This window comes from Mustela nigripes, chromosome 13, assembly GCF_022355385.1.
Source record: "Mustela nigripes isolate SB6536 chromosome 13, MUSNIG.SB6536, whole genome shotgun sequence".
Classification (NCBI taxonomy): domain Eukaryota; kingdom Metazoa; phylum Chordata; class Mammalia; order Carnivora; family Mustelidae; genus Mustela; species Mustela nigripes.
This window is the reverse complement of record NC_081569.1, coordinates 144443614-144458744: the sequence shown is the minus strand read 5'-3', so window position 1 is coordinate 144458744 and position 15131 is coordinate 144443614. Positions and strand designations below refer to the sequence as shown.

The following is a 15131-nucleotide window of genomic DNA, read 5'->3' as shown; positions in this document are numbered from 1 at the left end:
AAAGACACACCAGCGACATAGAGCGGTGGCTGGACGGTTCGTCAGAAGTTCTGCACCAGGCTGAGGGTCCGGTTCTGCCCATGTCCCTAAGCACTGGTCACCCTTCCCCGGGAGCCTCTGGGGACTGCCAGCTCCCAGCGGCCAGCTCGGCCTTCTCTGATGTCTCTGGTGTGAGCCTTATTGGGACAAGGCTGCTTCCTGCTGATCAGGAGGCAAGGTCAGAGGTGTCTCCACTGGCCAGCACATGGGGCCAGGAAGGCCTTTGTTGACGAGGCTGGGAGCCCCGGGAGGGAAGGGCAGGAGGGCGGCTGGGTCCCTGTGAGCCCACCTCCTGGCCCCAGTCCACCAGCCTGCCCACAGAGGGGCCAGAGGAAGGACGCAGGAGCCGGTCCCTGAGGGAGCTGCTGGTGTCAGTGGTCCGCGTGGCCACCCGAAGGGAAGAGTCTGGAGCCTGCGGGGAGTACCGTGTGTCTGCTGGGAGGTGCTCCAAGCAGCCCTGGGACCCCCAAATCTCCAGCCAGCCGCAGCTACGAGACCACTTTCCACAAGAGCGTTGGCCGTGGGCCACCAAACATCAGGAGCTCTCCTCCTGGGGCTGCGTCCCCCATCGCTGACCCAGATGCCTCAGAGGTCGCCCCGGCCCCAGGCATGCAGGTGCCCCTCACCAGCCACTAGAGGGGAACACAACCCCACCTTGTCTCTGGCAGGTGAGCCCCTGCCCAGCGCTGTCCTGGAAGGAGGCTTGCCCAGTCTTGTCCCAGGCTAGCCCAGAGAACGAGCAGGAACGTTCCCTGCAGGGACAGCCAGCCCATTCTAGGCCACACGGCCCTCAGTGATGGGCCGCCACAAGGTGTGGGGCCCACGGCTGACCGCGGAGTGCCGTGCCGTGTGCAGCCCCCCGACACAGGCAGGCTCCGGGGAGGGACAGAACCAGCCCCCGCTGGGCATGGGCTGCGGCCACCCGGGAGGGCACCAGGTGGTTCCAGGTTGTCGGTAACGGGAATGTACATGGGGCAGCCTGAGCCCCCGGAGGAGAAGGGAGGCAGGGGGTCCCACGAGGCAGCCCACGGCTGGGAGCCGGGAGCAGACAGAGCTGGTACGGTCCACGTGGGCCTGACCCAGCCGAGTCCCGGGCTCTGCCAGGCCCCGGGTCCACGCGGATAAAGAGCAGCGATGTTGCCCACAGACACGGTCGGGGGAAGGGGCAGCGGAGACCTGCGACGGGGCAGGAGAGGTGCGCCCCACGCTGGGGGTACCCCCCAAAACACTGGGGGGCAGTGGGTGCTACAGACTAAATTCTGTTTCCCAAGCGCATGTCGAGACCCGACCTGCTGTGTGACGGTATGAGGCGGCCCAGGCAGGAGAGCCCGCAGCTGCTGGACGGACACTTCCGCGGGCACGGACCCACTGCAGCCACACGGCCGCCTGCAGAGCAGCCTCCCCGAGGAAGCCCAGGTACCCGGAGGCCCACAGGGAACAGCAACCCTACCATCACGGGGTCGGGTGCCCCACCTGCCCGCTGCGCACCCCTGCTCTCACCCACAGCCGGCTCTGGCTGCGGCTTCTGCCCAGGGCTCCTGAGTGTGCCCAGGGTTGCCCCCCAACAGCACCCATTGGCCAGCAGGGGCCCCTGGAGCAGGCCTGGGGGACATGTGCACCCCCCACTGCGTCAGGAACGGCCCGCGGAGCCCCCGGATGATGAGGAGCAACCCACGCGCTCGCGCTCGTCAGCGTCCCCAGGGCAGCTCTGACGCCATCCAGGGAGTCTCGCCCCGGGCACCAGACCCAAAGGAAGCCCTTCCGAGGACCTGGCAAGACACGATTTCCCCCGAGGAACCGGGAGCAGGCTTGTCTCGAACTTCTTGAAACCACCACAGAGCCCTGAGGCCAGGACCCTCAAAGGGCTGAGGGCAGGAATCTGGGAGCCCCGAGGCTGGTCCCACTATGCACAGGGGACAGGGGCCGGGCGGCAGGACAGTTTTGTTTTCCCTTCAAGGTCCCTAAGCGTCCTTTCCACACAAGCCGGCAACAGAGGAAGAGACCAGAGAACACGCTTCCTGGAGGAAGTAAAAGAAGCCAATCGACCTTGATCAGTTTCTGAAGAAAAAAATGACCAAAACAGCAAAGGAAAAGCAGAACAAAGATAACCGACGTGAGTGCAAATCCCTCACTGCCAGTCAGAGGTCAGCCTGGCTTTCACGAGTGAGCGCCAGGGGACCGCGCTCGGGCTGGCCAGGACCACGTCGGCCACGGCAGGCACCGCGGTGATGTCAACATGATGTCAAGATGCGCCGAAGACCGAGAGCGGGACGCGGGCGGAAAGGACCGGGGCCTGTCCCAGGTAGCGGAGCCACGGCCGGCTCTGGCCGCCTCCCGATCTCCTGCGGAAGGTGCGAGGGCCCGTCCCGAGTGGGGCAGGGGGCTGCTGGCGACCTGGGGAGCAGCAGCTCCGGCCCCAGGGCCAGGGTCCACAGGGAGATGCCGCTCGCTCCGCTGGCCAGGGGTCCGTGGGTCCGTGAACAGAGACCCGCAGGGAAGGAGCATGGCCGTGGTCCTCACGTCTGTGGCCTCGGCTGGGAAAGGCCACCAGACAAAGCTCCGGGAAGCTGCGTCCTTCGGCCTCTCACCAACACGCCGTGGGCACATGCAGCCCAGCTCTCTGGGAGACCACCCCGCAGGCACTTCCAGCCCTCCTGGCCGGGGTCCTGCCCCAGGAGCCCCACACTGACCACACTACCTCCGCCAGCAGTGGCCCCTGTCCCTCCCTCCACGCCCCCCCCCCTCCGGCTGCCTGGACACACCCACGTCACCAGCAGCTCCCGTCGTGAGACGCCACACACAGCCCCGGAGAACGCAGCACTAACTGCCCGCCCGGCCCTGCCCAAGGCCTCCAGGGCTGTGCCGGTGCTCCCCAGGCCACACACCCCGACCCACACCCTGCTCTGACACTGGCTCCTCTGAGAAACAGGGGGTCGAGCCAGGACAGTGGCTCCCCTGCCCCAAAGCCACCGGCCCCCTGCAGCCCTGCCCCTCCCCCGCTCCCCCAAGCCCCAGAGACGGGCCTCCGGCTGCCAGCACGACCTCCTCTCCCAGACACGCCCACGCCCTCCAGATCACTCTTGGCCGCCCCCCCCCCCAGGGTCACCAGAGAAGCCCCAGCGGGGGTCCTATAAGGGGTCTGTGCCCACACGTCTCCTCCCAGGAGCGGCCTCCTGGAAAGCCTGGGTCTCGGGCTCCCCGTGTCCAGGGGTGTTCTCACCCCTCCCTCTGCTCAGGGAGCCCAGGCCCAGCACTGAGTCATTCTCAGGCACACCCCTGCCCCCGGGGCCAGCAGGGAGCAGGTTCAGGTACCGCCTGAGCTGTCACCAAGCGAGGGACAGTCACACCGAGGTCAGGTCAACGTCATGGCCTGCATCCTCCAGGGCCCAGCAGTCATCGCTCAGGACCCCTAGCTCCCCATGCAAAGCAGCGCCGTGCCCACAGCCTAAAAGAGCTAGGATGGTGCCCCACCACCGGGTCAGGGGGGCCCTGCCTCGTAGCCCGGCAGGCGAGGACCAGAGCTGGACGGCGGCTGGACCCTCGCCTCTCCATGTGCCTGTGGGGGACTGTGGGCCCACAGCCACCCGGAGCCTCGGGTCTGGGGAGAGCGCCACCGCTGTGCCCCACGACGCACACCGCCTGCCTCCCCCCCGGTTCAAGTAGCGCTCCGGGTGCTTCCATCACAGTGAGACCCCCAGAGAGTACTCAGGACCCCTGCCCCAGTGGACCACACTAGAGCCCAAGACTCTCCCAGAGCTCCTGGAGGCCCCTGCGTCCCCCCCAAACCATCTGCCAGGCTGGTGTCCAGGCTGGTGCTGGAGGGCCGCGGGCAGCAGCCGGGGGACAGCAGGCTGGGCCGGCTTCCGGGGGCTGCGCCTCCAGGCAGGAAAGGCAACAGCGGCCAGGGAGCAAATCTCAAATGACAACGGGACTGCCAAGTTGGGCACCTGGCGTGGGGGAGGGGTGTACAGGGACAGGGGACGAGGCCGCGCTGGGGCCTCAACAACCGTGAGCGCCCCTCCAGGGGCCCAGCGCAGGGCCAGCAGGATGAGAACTCCCGCCCTGGCCTCACCTTGCCCTACTGTGAGGGTCGATCTGCGGCCCAGGGTGTCGGACCGAAGCCCGCCGACTCTGCCCTTCCCTGCTGTGCGACTCTGGGTCTGCCTGCCTGTCCCCCTGGGCCAACAGCCCCACAGTCCGGCACCAGGCTGCATGTCTCAGGAGCAGGGATCTCCCTGTCCCCTTCCTCTTCGTGGGAACTGGACTAGCGGCCGGGTGGAGGGAATTCCGCAGACGCCGTCTTCTAAAGACGGCTAATCAGACGCGCTGCTGTTCGCTGTAAACACAACGCTCCGTGCGGCGGCCCAGCGCGCGGCAACTTAAAGGAAGGGCAGTGGCGGTGGCAGAGCCCGAAGGTCTGCGTGGCTTCCTCGCCACCGGCCAATCGCGCCGTCCCCAGAGCCCTCTCTGCCTGGAGCCACAGGCAGGCAGGTACGCGGGACATCCCAGCTTTCCAAGGACACGGGTTCCTGAGTCCCCCCAGCGGCGGCTGGCACAAAGCTGTCCCCGCCCTGACAGGTCCCTGTGCCGAATGGCGGCCTGTTCTAACCGCGGAGCCCCAGCAGCCTGCCCGTCTCCCCGCAGCAGCCACGCACCCCGGAGGGAAGGGGCATTATCATCCTTTTTTGAGGAAACTATTCTCCAAGAGACAAAATAGGAATTCATCCTCTGCTAGATCTAGAAGGCGGGGGCACGGGCGCCTGGGTGGCTCAGTGGGTTAAGCCGCTGCCTTCGGCTCAGGTCATGGTCTCAGGGTCCTGGGATCGAGCCCCACATCGGGCTCTCTGCTCGGCGGGGAGCCTGCTTCCTCCTCTCTCTCTGCCTGTCTCTGCCTACTTGTGATCTCTCTGTCAAATACATAAATAAAATCTTAAAAAAAAAAAAAAAAAAAGACGGCGAGGGCAGAGCCGAGCAGGCCCTCAGTGCTGGGCAGAGGGCACGGGCGCACCCCCACCCGTACCAGCCCCTCCTGGGAAACCTTCACCACGGCCCCCACAGCCGATCTGCCCCCTGCATGAGGCTTTTTTCTGCCAAGACCAACACCATGGGGGACGCTCGGGGACTTGGTCCTCAGCAGTCCTGCTCCAGGGCTGGGCTACAAACCAACACACTTCTGGAACCTTCCATGACCTGCCAGGGCCACAGTGACCTAGTCTGGGACCCACAGATAGTCTAGCCCATCCTCCCCCCCACCCCCGCGCAGACCCCAGGCCTCAGCCTCTCTCTCCTCGCCAGGGACCGGCGGCAGCAGCGCCCACAAGCTGGGCAGAAAGCACGAACACGGCCTCCGCTCCCGCGGTGCTGCCCAAGAGCCCAGCGGCTGGTGGGGAGCCCTTGTGTGCCCCACCAGACCCTCAGCCTCCCGGCTGCCCCTTCTCCTCTGCGCCACCGCCACCACCTTCCCTCCGTGGGCCGGCTCCGAGTAGGGCCCTACTCACCCCAGCCACAGATCAGCCCCCACCCTGTCCTCACGCCTGTCTCTCGGGGACCCCACACCCACAAATGAGTTCATCATCCTGCCTCGGGATGCGTCACTGGACAAGCTCTGTGTTTGTAAACACACGGCCCGCTCGTTCCTTTCCTGCCAGAGCCGGCCAGAGAGGGGGTGCACTGGTGCCGCTCCCCAGTGCCCTCTGGACGTGATCAAGCCTCAGCAAGAGCCCCCCTGCCACGGAGGACAGGCCGCAGCCCAGGCCCCCGCGGGGTGCCCAGTGAACAGTGAAGCAGCTGCGGGCCAGGTCACCAGAGCCCACATCCCGGGACAGGTCTTCACAGCCAAGGGGGCCCCACTGCCAAGCACAGCCCAGCCTGGAGCAGGGGCTGAGGTGGACAGCCTGGGCCACTGTAGAGCACAGGAGGGTCCCCAAGCCCCACTGCCTCTCCATGCCCACTGCACAGCGCCTCCAGGCGGCCTGCACCCAGCCGTGCCCACGGTTCAGCACCACGATTCACTGACCAGAGCCCACCCCACACGGGACACCCGGCCTGAGCCACTTCTAGGTGCCTCGGGGATGCAGTGTCCACTCCCAGGTGGGCAGGGGTGAGCTGTGGGGCCTGAGCCAGCACAGAGCACCCCACCGAGTTCAGAAGCATGGGGACACCCGCCCTCCTGGGACCTGGGGACACCTGCACAGAGCCGTTCCTCACGCCGCGGTAGCTGAGGCCAGCACAAGCTCATCCAAGACCAGGGCAGGGCTAACCGGCCATGACGCAAAGACACGCCCTTACGGGGCATGAGGTCAGCAGCGGTCACCCTAGAAGTTGAGCCTCAGGTTAAGTGGAAGATGCAGACGCCCCCAAGGGCACCGGTCAAAGGCTCTGACTCACACACAATCACCCCAGCGGCCACCCAAGGGTCTGCCCTGGGGGCGTCACCACAGGCCCAATATGGGCCACATGTGCCCTCCCCACTGAGCGGCCGTGGACAGGGAGGAGCCTGTGCCACACGGAGGAGGCCAGAGACCGTGTGGCCCCCCCAGGGCAGAGGCGGCAGGTTGGAGGAGGCACAACCAAACCCGGGTGGAGGGAAGGGCCTCCAAGGGCCTGCCCAGGGCTAAGGGGACAGAGACGGGGCCAGCCCCTACCAACAGGGCTCCACCGCCACAGCGGCCAGAGGGTGACAGCGCGGACAGACCCCTGAACCCGCGCTGCCCACCTGGGCCCACAGCACGTGTGCAGGGGAGCACGCTGGAGCCGTGGGACGGCCACCGAGACAGGACCCGGCCAGCTGCCACCAGCCATGGGGCCGACGAAGCACCTCCCTTTCTGCCAAGGGCAAGACCCAGCATGTAGCAGGAAAAGGCCGGACCAGTCTCCTCCCATGGCTCACCCAGCCCACCGGACGACGTCTGTGTCCCCTGAGCCCCCTGTGGCCACGGCCACCCTGTCCCATCCTGTCCCACCACAGGGACAAAGGTGCCTCAGGGCCTCTCCTTGCACCGCAGGGTCTCGGCACCATGGCTGGGGGCGACGTGTGGCCGGGGCCACGGCGAGGCTGGCCACAAGAAGGGCGGCGCGCCCGCTCTCTGGCGCCTCCCACCACCGTCTCTGCCCCTTGAGGTGCCGCCAACATCATTTACCAGGCGCCCCTCCTCTGGGGACCCACCCTGGGTGAACCAACCACAGGCCCAGGGCTGCAGCCTTGACTCCGCGGGGCGTGAAGGGCCAGGCCAGCAGCAGCTGGGCTCTGCCCGTGGACGGTGCTGACAGAGGCCCTGAGGGGCATCTGCTTCTCCCCGAGTCAGGGGCGGAGCACGGAACACAGCCTTCCTCCAGGGGCCCGGGGTCCAGTGCAGGCTGGAGACACGGCGTGACACCGAGGCCAGCACCAGACCCTGGCGCTCGCAGTGCCTGGCAGTGCCTGCCCTGCACGCCGGGACCCTGGCACCCTGGACGTAAGCGGCCTGGGAACACTCGCACGCTGCTTTCAGAGCGAGCCCCCGATCCGCCGCCGAGCCGCGCGACCATGGGAGCCCACGACGCACAGGCCAGGCCGCGGCCAGCAGCTCCACGCACTTGCCACACTCTGTGTCAAGTCCATGCTCTGCCTGGTGCCTCCCGCGGGGACGCACAGATGTCCGGGGGCCAGGCCGGCGGCAGTGCTGCGCGAGACTCGTGGAGCCCAACGCGGGGGGCCCAGGTGCCCGGCAGCCAGTTCTCCCCACCCTGCCCACCAGCCTCTGAGCGCCCGTCGCCGTGTGCCCGCTCCAGGAGGACCCCTGAGACTGACCCACCACAGGGTCGAAAAGACCGTCCTTCCCCAGTGTAGAGCCGCTCTCTGGACCCGTCCCCTCCCCCCCGCACCATGGACACTCTCCGTCCTCCGCCCTGCTGGTGGGACGGCCAGCGCGTTGGGCAGAAGCAGGGGGTGGGTGCCAGATCCAAGAGGTGCCTGAGGGGTCCCCACTGAGTTCACAGACCCGTAGGCACCGCACGGGACCACACATGTGCCCCAGCAGACCCCCTGCTCAGGCTCTTTACAGCAGCTGCTCCCTTCCTCACAGAAGCCTGCTCTGTGCGGGAGGCACGGAAGCAGACACGCGGCCCGGGCGTGCACACGTACGCACACGTATGCACACACATGTGCGGGTGGGCTGAAGTGAGCTTCCGTAAGGCGCAGTGGAGGCGCACAGTCGCCCCACAGACCTCACAGCTCGCAGGCTGCGGAGCCGGCTTCCTCCCTCTCCCCCAGAGCAGACTTGATCCTTCAGACGCCGCAAGCACCCGGTCCACTCTCAGAGCCTGCCGCCCCCATGCCCACATCTGACAGCCCCAGCCACGGGCGAAGTTCACTGCTGGCGCGGCCCATGGTCCAGCCTGCCCCGCTCCCCAGCACACACCCCCAAGGAGAGCGACGCCGGCTTCCTCCCAACGTGAAACAGAACCCACTGTCCGGAGCAGAGCCCCTCCATTCAGCTCCAGGAGCGTTCACCATAGCCCCTCAACGTCTGTGCCAGGCTGGGGCAGGGCTGGGAGACGGCGCCATCGCCGCCAGCCGCAGTGGCCCTCGTGCGGGCTGCAGGGGCAGCGGCACGTGGACAGAAGTAGAAGGAAGGGCTGAAAACTGCCGACCGTCACAGGCACACGCGAACCCTGCCCAGCCCGTGCTCACCACGCCCCCACCCTGTGGTCACTACACACGCACCGCGATGGGAGAACACACAGCACGGGGCAGGGGCAACCACCAGACTGAGGGCGTGGACACGGCCCAGCACTCCAGAGTTGGAAAGCCCAACCCTGACCACGGCAGTATCAGGAGAAAGCCACGCTTGGACACCGGAGAGGGGACCACGAAGCCACCAGGGAGAAGGACAGACCTCCAGGTGACTCTCCCCAGGTGGGCAGCTGACTGCTCGAGAGCAAAACCGAGCACAGTCAGGGGCTACACTGTCCATGTGCAGAGCGGAGGCGCCGCCTGCACCCACCCCCAGGACACCCTCCAGAAACCAGGGCAAGCGTCTCGAGAACACAGAGTTAGCTACCGACACAGCCTCACTAAAGCAAACCCTAAAGATGCATCTTCAGACATTAAAGGGAGAAAGCAGTTCCACGTGCCGAGCTGCCGAAGGAGGAAGGGAAGTGGTGAGCGTCGAGGGTGACCCAGCGCACACAAAGCGAAGGAACAACAACGCCTCGTGAGCTCAGCAGGACGATGAATGCTGAACCCGGTGCATGAGCAGGCAAGGGTTGGGTCAAAATAACAGGTTCTGGGGTCCGTCCCCGCGTCTGTCGGGAATAGGATAAAGATAAATTAACTTTGAAATATAGCCAGTATGGGGGCGCCTGGGGGCTCGGTCAGGGAAGCCTCCGACTCTTGGTTTCAGCTCAGGTCGTGATCTCAGGGTCACGAGACCGACCCGCGGGGTGCGGCGCTGGGCGCACTGGCTGTGGCGCCTGCGTGGGATCCTCTCCCTCTGCTCCTTCCCCACGGAACACGAGCAGCTGCAAGTCACAGAGTCGCCGCGGAAGAGACAGAAACACCGCCGGATTTCAGACTGCTCTATGAGGTGGAACCAGAATAAGGAAAAGAGTCAGTGGGAGGTGAGGGAAGGCGAGAGAAAAGCAGACATAAACACCAGAGAATGATAAGCACAGAAATCAAATGATAGATATAAACCCAAATATCAATGATTTTGATAAATGACAACAGACGGAAAGTTCTAGCTAAAAACTTAAGCTTGTCGGATTGAACGGAAATGGATTCCAGATCCGCGGCGAAGAACCAAAAGCACATGTGGCGTACGGAAGCGGGGTCTGACCCAAAGGACGGGAAAGAAGGAGGCAGACGCCACCCAGAGCCTCCGTCGCCAGCGCACGGTCGGAAGGAAAGCACGGCCAGAGTCACATGAGCCTGAAGTTCGAAGACCTGGGAGCTGTTTTTTTGTTTGTTTGTTTTTCAGATTTTATTTATTTATTAGACACAGAGACAGAGATGACAAGCAGACAGAGAGGCAGGCAGAGAGAGAGAGGAGGAAGCAGGCTCCCTGCTGAGCAGAGAGCCCGATGCGGGACTCGATCCCAGGACCCTGAGATCATGACCTGAGCCAAAGGCAGCGGCTTAACCCACGGAGCCACCCAGGCGCCCCACGGGGAGGTGCTCTAACCAAACGGGTATGCCTGAGAACTTGGTTTCAGAACGACAGAACTCGGAGAGAAATGAGTCCGTCCCGCACCAGGTTAGGTTTCCACGCTCGTCCCGCAGACAGAAAGGGGAACAGAGCTCCGACCTCAGCGAGCAGGCTTGCTGTGCGCGGAGAGACCTCACACACCGTCCACTGCCAGACACACACTCCTGGTCAGCACAAACAGAGCAGGCTCGGAAGCGGCTCAGACGGAGCCAGAAGGCACGTTCCAAAAACCCTAAGGACCCGCCGTCACACCGAGCACTTTCTCCGCCCGCAGCGCGACAAGAGAAGAGCCGTGGGAAGCTCACGGGACAGTAACTAGAAAAGACCCCACATGTTTGTCTCTCGAGAAACTCCGAAAATCCCGACAGATTAAAGAAAGAGCGGCGGGAGATTGAAAGAAATATGTGTATTTTCAGGGGAACGACCGTCCACGTCGCAGCTTGTACGAGAGGAAACCGGGAAGAACTAAGGAGCCGCGCGTCTGTCCTCAGGAACCAGAACGAGCAGCAGAAGCGGCAGGACACACACGAGCGCTCGGTCCCACAGCGAGGAGCCGGGCCCCGGCCGGGCGCCCCACCCCCGCCCACCCACGGAAGAGCACGGCGCACAGATCAGCTGCTCAACTTGGTCCCAATAAACCTGAAAACCTGGACAAAGCGGACAAATTCTCAGGAATACATGTTTTGTAAGAAGCTAGCTCGGGCGGGCCGAGCGCCCTATGCCCGCGGACAGCCCTGAACCCAGGCTGTGCTGCCCACAGAGCAGCCCTACGGTACGGTGACTTCCCGGAGACGTTCCCCAAACCCTCCGAGGGCGCACGGTTCCAGGTTCGCGGCAACGACCCACAGCACCCCGGACAAGCCCTTGCTCTGAAGCACATCCCTGGGGTATCGCAGACCCTACGCATCCACACACGAGTCCCCGGTCGCGATCACCGGAGCCCACCAGCAAGCAAGAAGGGTGGCGCTGCGTGACCTCCTCCGGGACGGAAGGTCTGCGTAACGCTAGAAAACCATTTCCCTGAGGTGACCCTACGTGACACAACAGCGGGTCAAGGAGAGTCACAGGACACTCAGAAGTGTTTACGACACCCGTCTGTCATGCTGACACCCACGCCCGTCAGGCACAGGAGTGGTCAGACGGCTGGTAGTCCCGCACGGCGGTGTGGCGAGTGGCACGGCCCCGGCCGTGAGCCCACCGCAGGGCACCGCGGCTCCTCCCGAACCCGACAGGTGCCCACCTCCGCACGGCCGCTCCTCTGGAAGACAAGCGGCGACAAGCGACTTCCCAAGTCCTGCCCTGGACGGGCGGTCGCAGCGGCTCTGAGCCCCAGAGCCTCCAACTGCCAACAACCCAGCCGCTTGCTGAGAGCCGCGGCACCAGGTGCCACGCCGTGGGATGGGGGGAGCTGTGGAGTCCCCGGGAGCCGCATGCCACCGGCGCCAGGCTGGGAACCACAGGACCGGCCTGCAGGCGTAGAGCAGTGCATGGTCTCGCTGGGATGTGGCTGGCGGGCACAGCATCACCAAAACAGGCACTGCCGGCTGGACATCCCTCTAGCATGCAGACCCGCAACCAGGACCCGCAAACACACTAAGGATGCACACAAGGAGTTCGTCCAAGATTTGAGGGAACAACACGCACAGGAGAGGACGGGCGGCCTCACAGCATTTAGAAACTGGTGACTAATGTCCAGCAGGAGTAGGAAGCTCATGGTGTAAAAGGACCCAGAACCTGCCGAGATGCAGGGTGGGGACCCAGGAGGCTGCCTGGGGAACCCCAGCAGCGGGGCACGCCCAGGAGGCGGCTGGGACACAGCTGCCGATGGTCACTGGGGAGGAGCACTGCCGGGAGGCTTCCTCGAGGATACCACGCAGTCGGGCCTCCCTCGAGGTACAGCCCTGACCCCTGGCAGTAGGCCCTGTGGGGAGCAGGGAGCTTGCCACCACGATCAGAAGGGCCGAGCAGGGAACAAGAGCCAGCCCAGCCGAAGGCAGGGGCACAGATCTTGCAGACCGGCACGAAATTCACATCGTTGCAAAAAGACTGTCCAGCACTTCTGGCCGGGCAGGGATTACCGTCCCCTGAAGACGATGCTGAGACTCAAGTCCAGGAGAAAAACAAAAATGAGAAGCAAAAAGAAAACTTGGCCGAAGAAGGGACAAGGACGTGCAAGCGGCCTGCGTGAGTGATCAGAGGGATTCAGGTGGAAGCCACAACACCACTTCACAACCACCAGACTGGCAAAAATTAAAAGCCAGGCAAAACCTTGGCAAGAATGCAGCGCTGGGGACGGGCGTCCCCGCCAGCGGGGGCTGGCGCTGGCGCGACCGCGCTCCACGAAGCAGCCCGGTGTCACACTGATCACAGCCCCCCAAACCCCACTACGGGCCGGTGCTGACGCCAGGCCGGCCGCCTGCAGCTACACACGCACAGAGGACCGGCACTCGGGTGCCGACCGCAGCACAGACGAAACTGGCCGGCCAAGCCCCAGGTCCCCTTACAGTAGGGACTGTCATTCCGCAGGGACCACACGGCAGGGACAGCCACTGGCGCAACATCACTCCAAAACGTAAAGACCGGGCCAAACCAAGACACTCAAAGGGATAGAGGGAGTGTGACCCCTTCCACAGAAAGTCCCAGGAGCAAGCTGAGAACAGCCCGTCCGAGGGCTCGTGCGCAGGAGGCTCAGGCAAGGGACGAGCACCCCCTCTCAGGGAGGGTGTCTGCTCTCCAGTAAAGTCGGAGGACACCCGCTCCAACCAACATTCTGGACGGTCAACCCGTCAACTCTGCCGGCCCACCCTGACCACTCGATGGCCCTGGGGCATCACCATGCCACCCCCACCCCTACATCCCATCCAGGCAGAGCCACGGAGCTCCCAACCCCAGCCCTGTCCCGCCAGCCCCCACATCCCCCGCCCACACCCTCCCCCAACACTCACTGGAGTGGACGTCCCAGACCAGCTCCAGGAGGGGCAGGCCACGCCCCAAAGGCAGCTCCTACCTCCTGGCCTCTCCTGCTACCACCCCCCAGCACCCCCAGGTAAATGTCAGGGCTCTTTTGGGTAAGCCCCAGGAAGCCGCTGAGGAGGGGCAGCAAAGACGGGCTCCTGTCTGCACCCCCCTTCTGGGGACACCTGGAGTATCAAGGGGGCAGGGACACAGGAGGCAAGGGGGGGACGGGTGTGGTGGACCGGGTGGTGGTGGTGGTGACAACGCAGAGGGGACAGACAAAAGCATGGGGGGTGAGGGGGAAAGTCCTCAGGGATCCCGGCTGTGAGTCCCGACTCTAAGGCAAATGCCCAGGATGGGCAAGGGTAAGGGGGCTGGGCCCGGGGACATGCTCCTCAGCGTGGCTGCGAGCCCAGAGGCTTCCCAGAGAAGAGGCAGGTGCACCAGGAGTCCTCCGCCGCAAGCCCTGGTAACGCTGACCCTCAGGTCGCACAGGAGGCCTCATACAGATTGGCGGGTGTGTTAAGGGCCCAGTCTGTCCACTTGGCACAGGAGTGCTCTGACCTCCCAGCCCCGCACGCGTGGTGGGCAAGCCCCACGGACCAGAACCCCAACTCCTCACCCCGTGACACCTGCAGGATGAGCCTGCGTGTGGTCCCCCAGCAGCTCACCACCCACTTCCTGTGCCTGGACGGCGCTCCTGAGGCCCTCACCCACGGAGCGCTCTTGAGGTCTGGTGTCCACTCAGAACAGACTCTGGTGCGAGTCTGGCCCCTCCTCAGCTTGAGGGCTCCATCATGGGGGACCACCGAGTCAGGAAGAAACCAAGAGAGCTCCAAGCTGCCAAGAGAAACGCAGCTGCCCGTCCGAGTGGACTTGATCTGGCTAGAGCACTGGCCTGTGGGCTAGAGCTCCGCCAGCTCCTCCCACCGGGGTCCAGGCACTTCTTGGTCAAGGGAGCGGGCAGTCTTTCACCAAAGCGGAATCGACAGCCCGGTGCAAAGTGCCCTGCTCATGGACACGCAGGTGTCTCTAACTCGGAAGCCTGGTGCAAGCAGATAAGGGGCAGCAGGACCGAGCAGGCCCCCGCGAGACCACGAGTAAAGAGGCGTGTCCTGGGTGAAACCGTACAATCCTGGTCCCAGCCCGAGTTGTTCCCCGGACACTGCGGGCCCGCGGGTCACTCTCAGGACGCCCAGCTTGACAGGGTGGCTGGCCGCAGAAGGAAATCTGACAGCAGTGGAGAGAGGACACACCTGAGCCGACCCCACCAGCCGTGGACAGGTGCATGATGCCGCCCGGGAGCCCAAGCAGGTGAGCGCCCCGCGCCTCGGGGAGCCCGCGCCGCTCCCTCCCGCGGCGCCAGGACCTCGGGGGCCCTCACGCGTCAGAGGTCGCTCCCGCAGAACGCGCAGGCCCGAGAGGGGGGCGCAAACGCGAGGCCCCGGCTGGGGGACCCCGGGCTGACGGTCCCGTGTGCGGGTCCTGGGTCAACCGTCCCGGGCGGGGGCCCGGGCTGCCAGGTCCCGGGCGCGCGGTCCCGGGCGGGGGGACTCTGGGCGCGGGTCCCGGGGGACGGCCAGCTGCACTGTCCCGGCTGCCCCTCCCCGCGCGCGAGGGCCCGGGTGGGGTCCCGGGTGGGGTCCCCGGTGGGGACGGTGCGGGGCGCAGGTCCCCGAGGGGCAGTGCGGGGCGGGGACCCCGGGCGCAGGGCCCCTGGCGGACGGGGCCAGGCGGGCCGTCCCGGGCGGGGACGACGCAGTGCGCAGGGCCCGGGCGGGCGGTCCGGGCGCGGGTCCGGGCGCGGGTCCCGGGCGTCCGGCAGGTGCGCGCGGGAACAAAGCGGCCGGGCGGCGGCGTACCTGGGCACGCAGCTGGGGCTGGAGCCGTCCACCTCCCAGGTGGCGAACAGGTTCATGGGCACCGGCGTGTTGAGCGCGGCGGGCGCGC

General features: G+C 65.4%; 1 protein-coding gene across 5 annotated transcripts in view; it reads right to left on the bottom strand.

Moving 5' to 3' along the window:
* The window catches only part of PACS2 (phosphofurin acidic cluster sorting protein 2), a 214643-nt gene that overhangs the window by 38096 nt on the left and 161416 nt on the right, over positions 1 to 15131 (bottom strand). For all 5 annotated transcript variants that reach the window (XM_059374177.1, XM_059374179.1, XM_059374178.1 and 2 more), the window contains exon 2: positions 15044 to 15131. This exon is cut by the window's right edge and continues 1 nt beyond it. In XM_059374177.1, coding sequence (XP_059230160.1) covers positions 15044 to 15099 — 56 coding nt within the window. In that variant the 5' untranslated portion in view covers positions 15100 to 15131. The remainder of the gene's footprint in view (positions 1 to 15043) is intronic.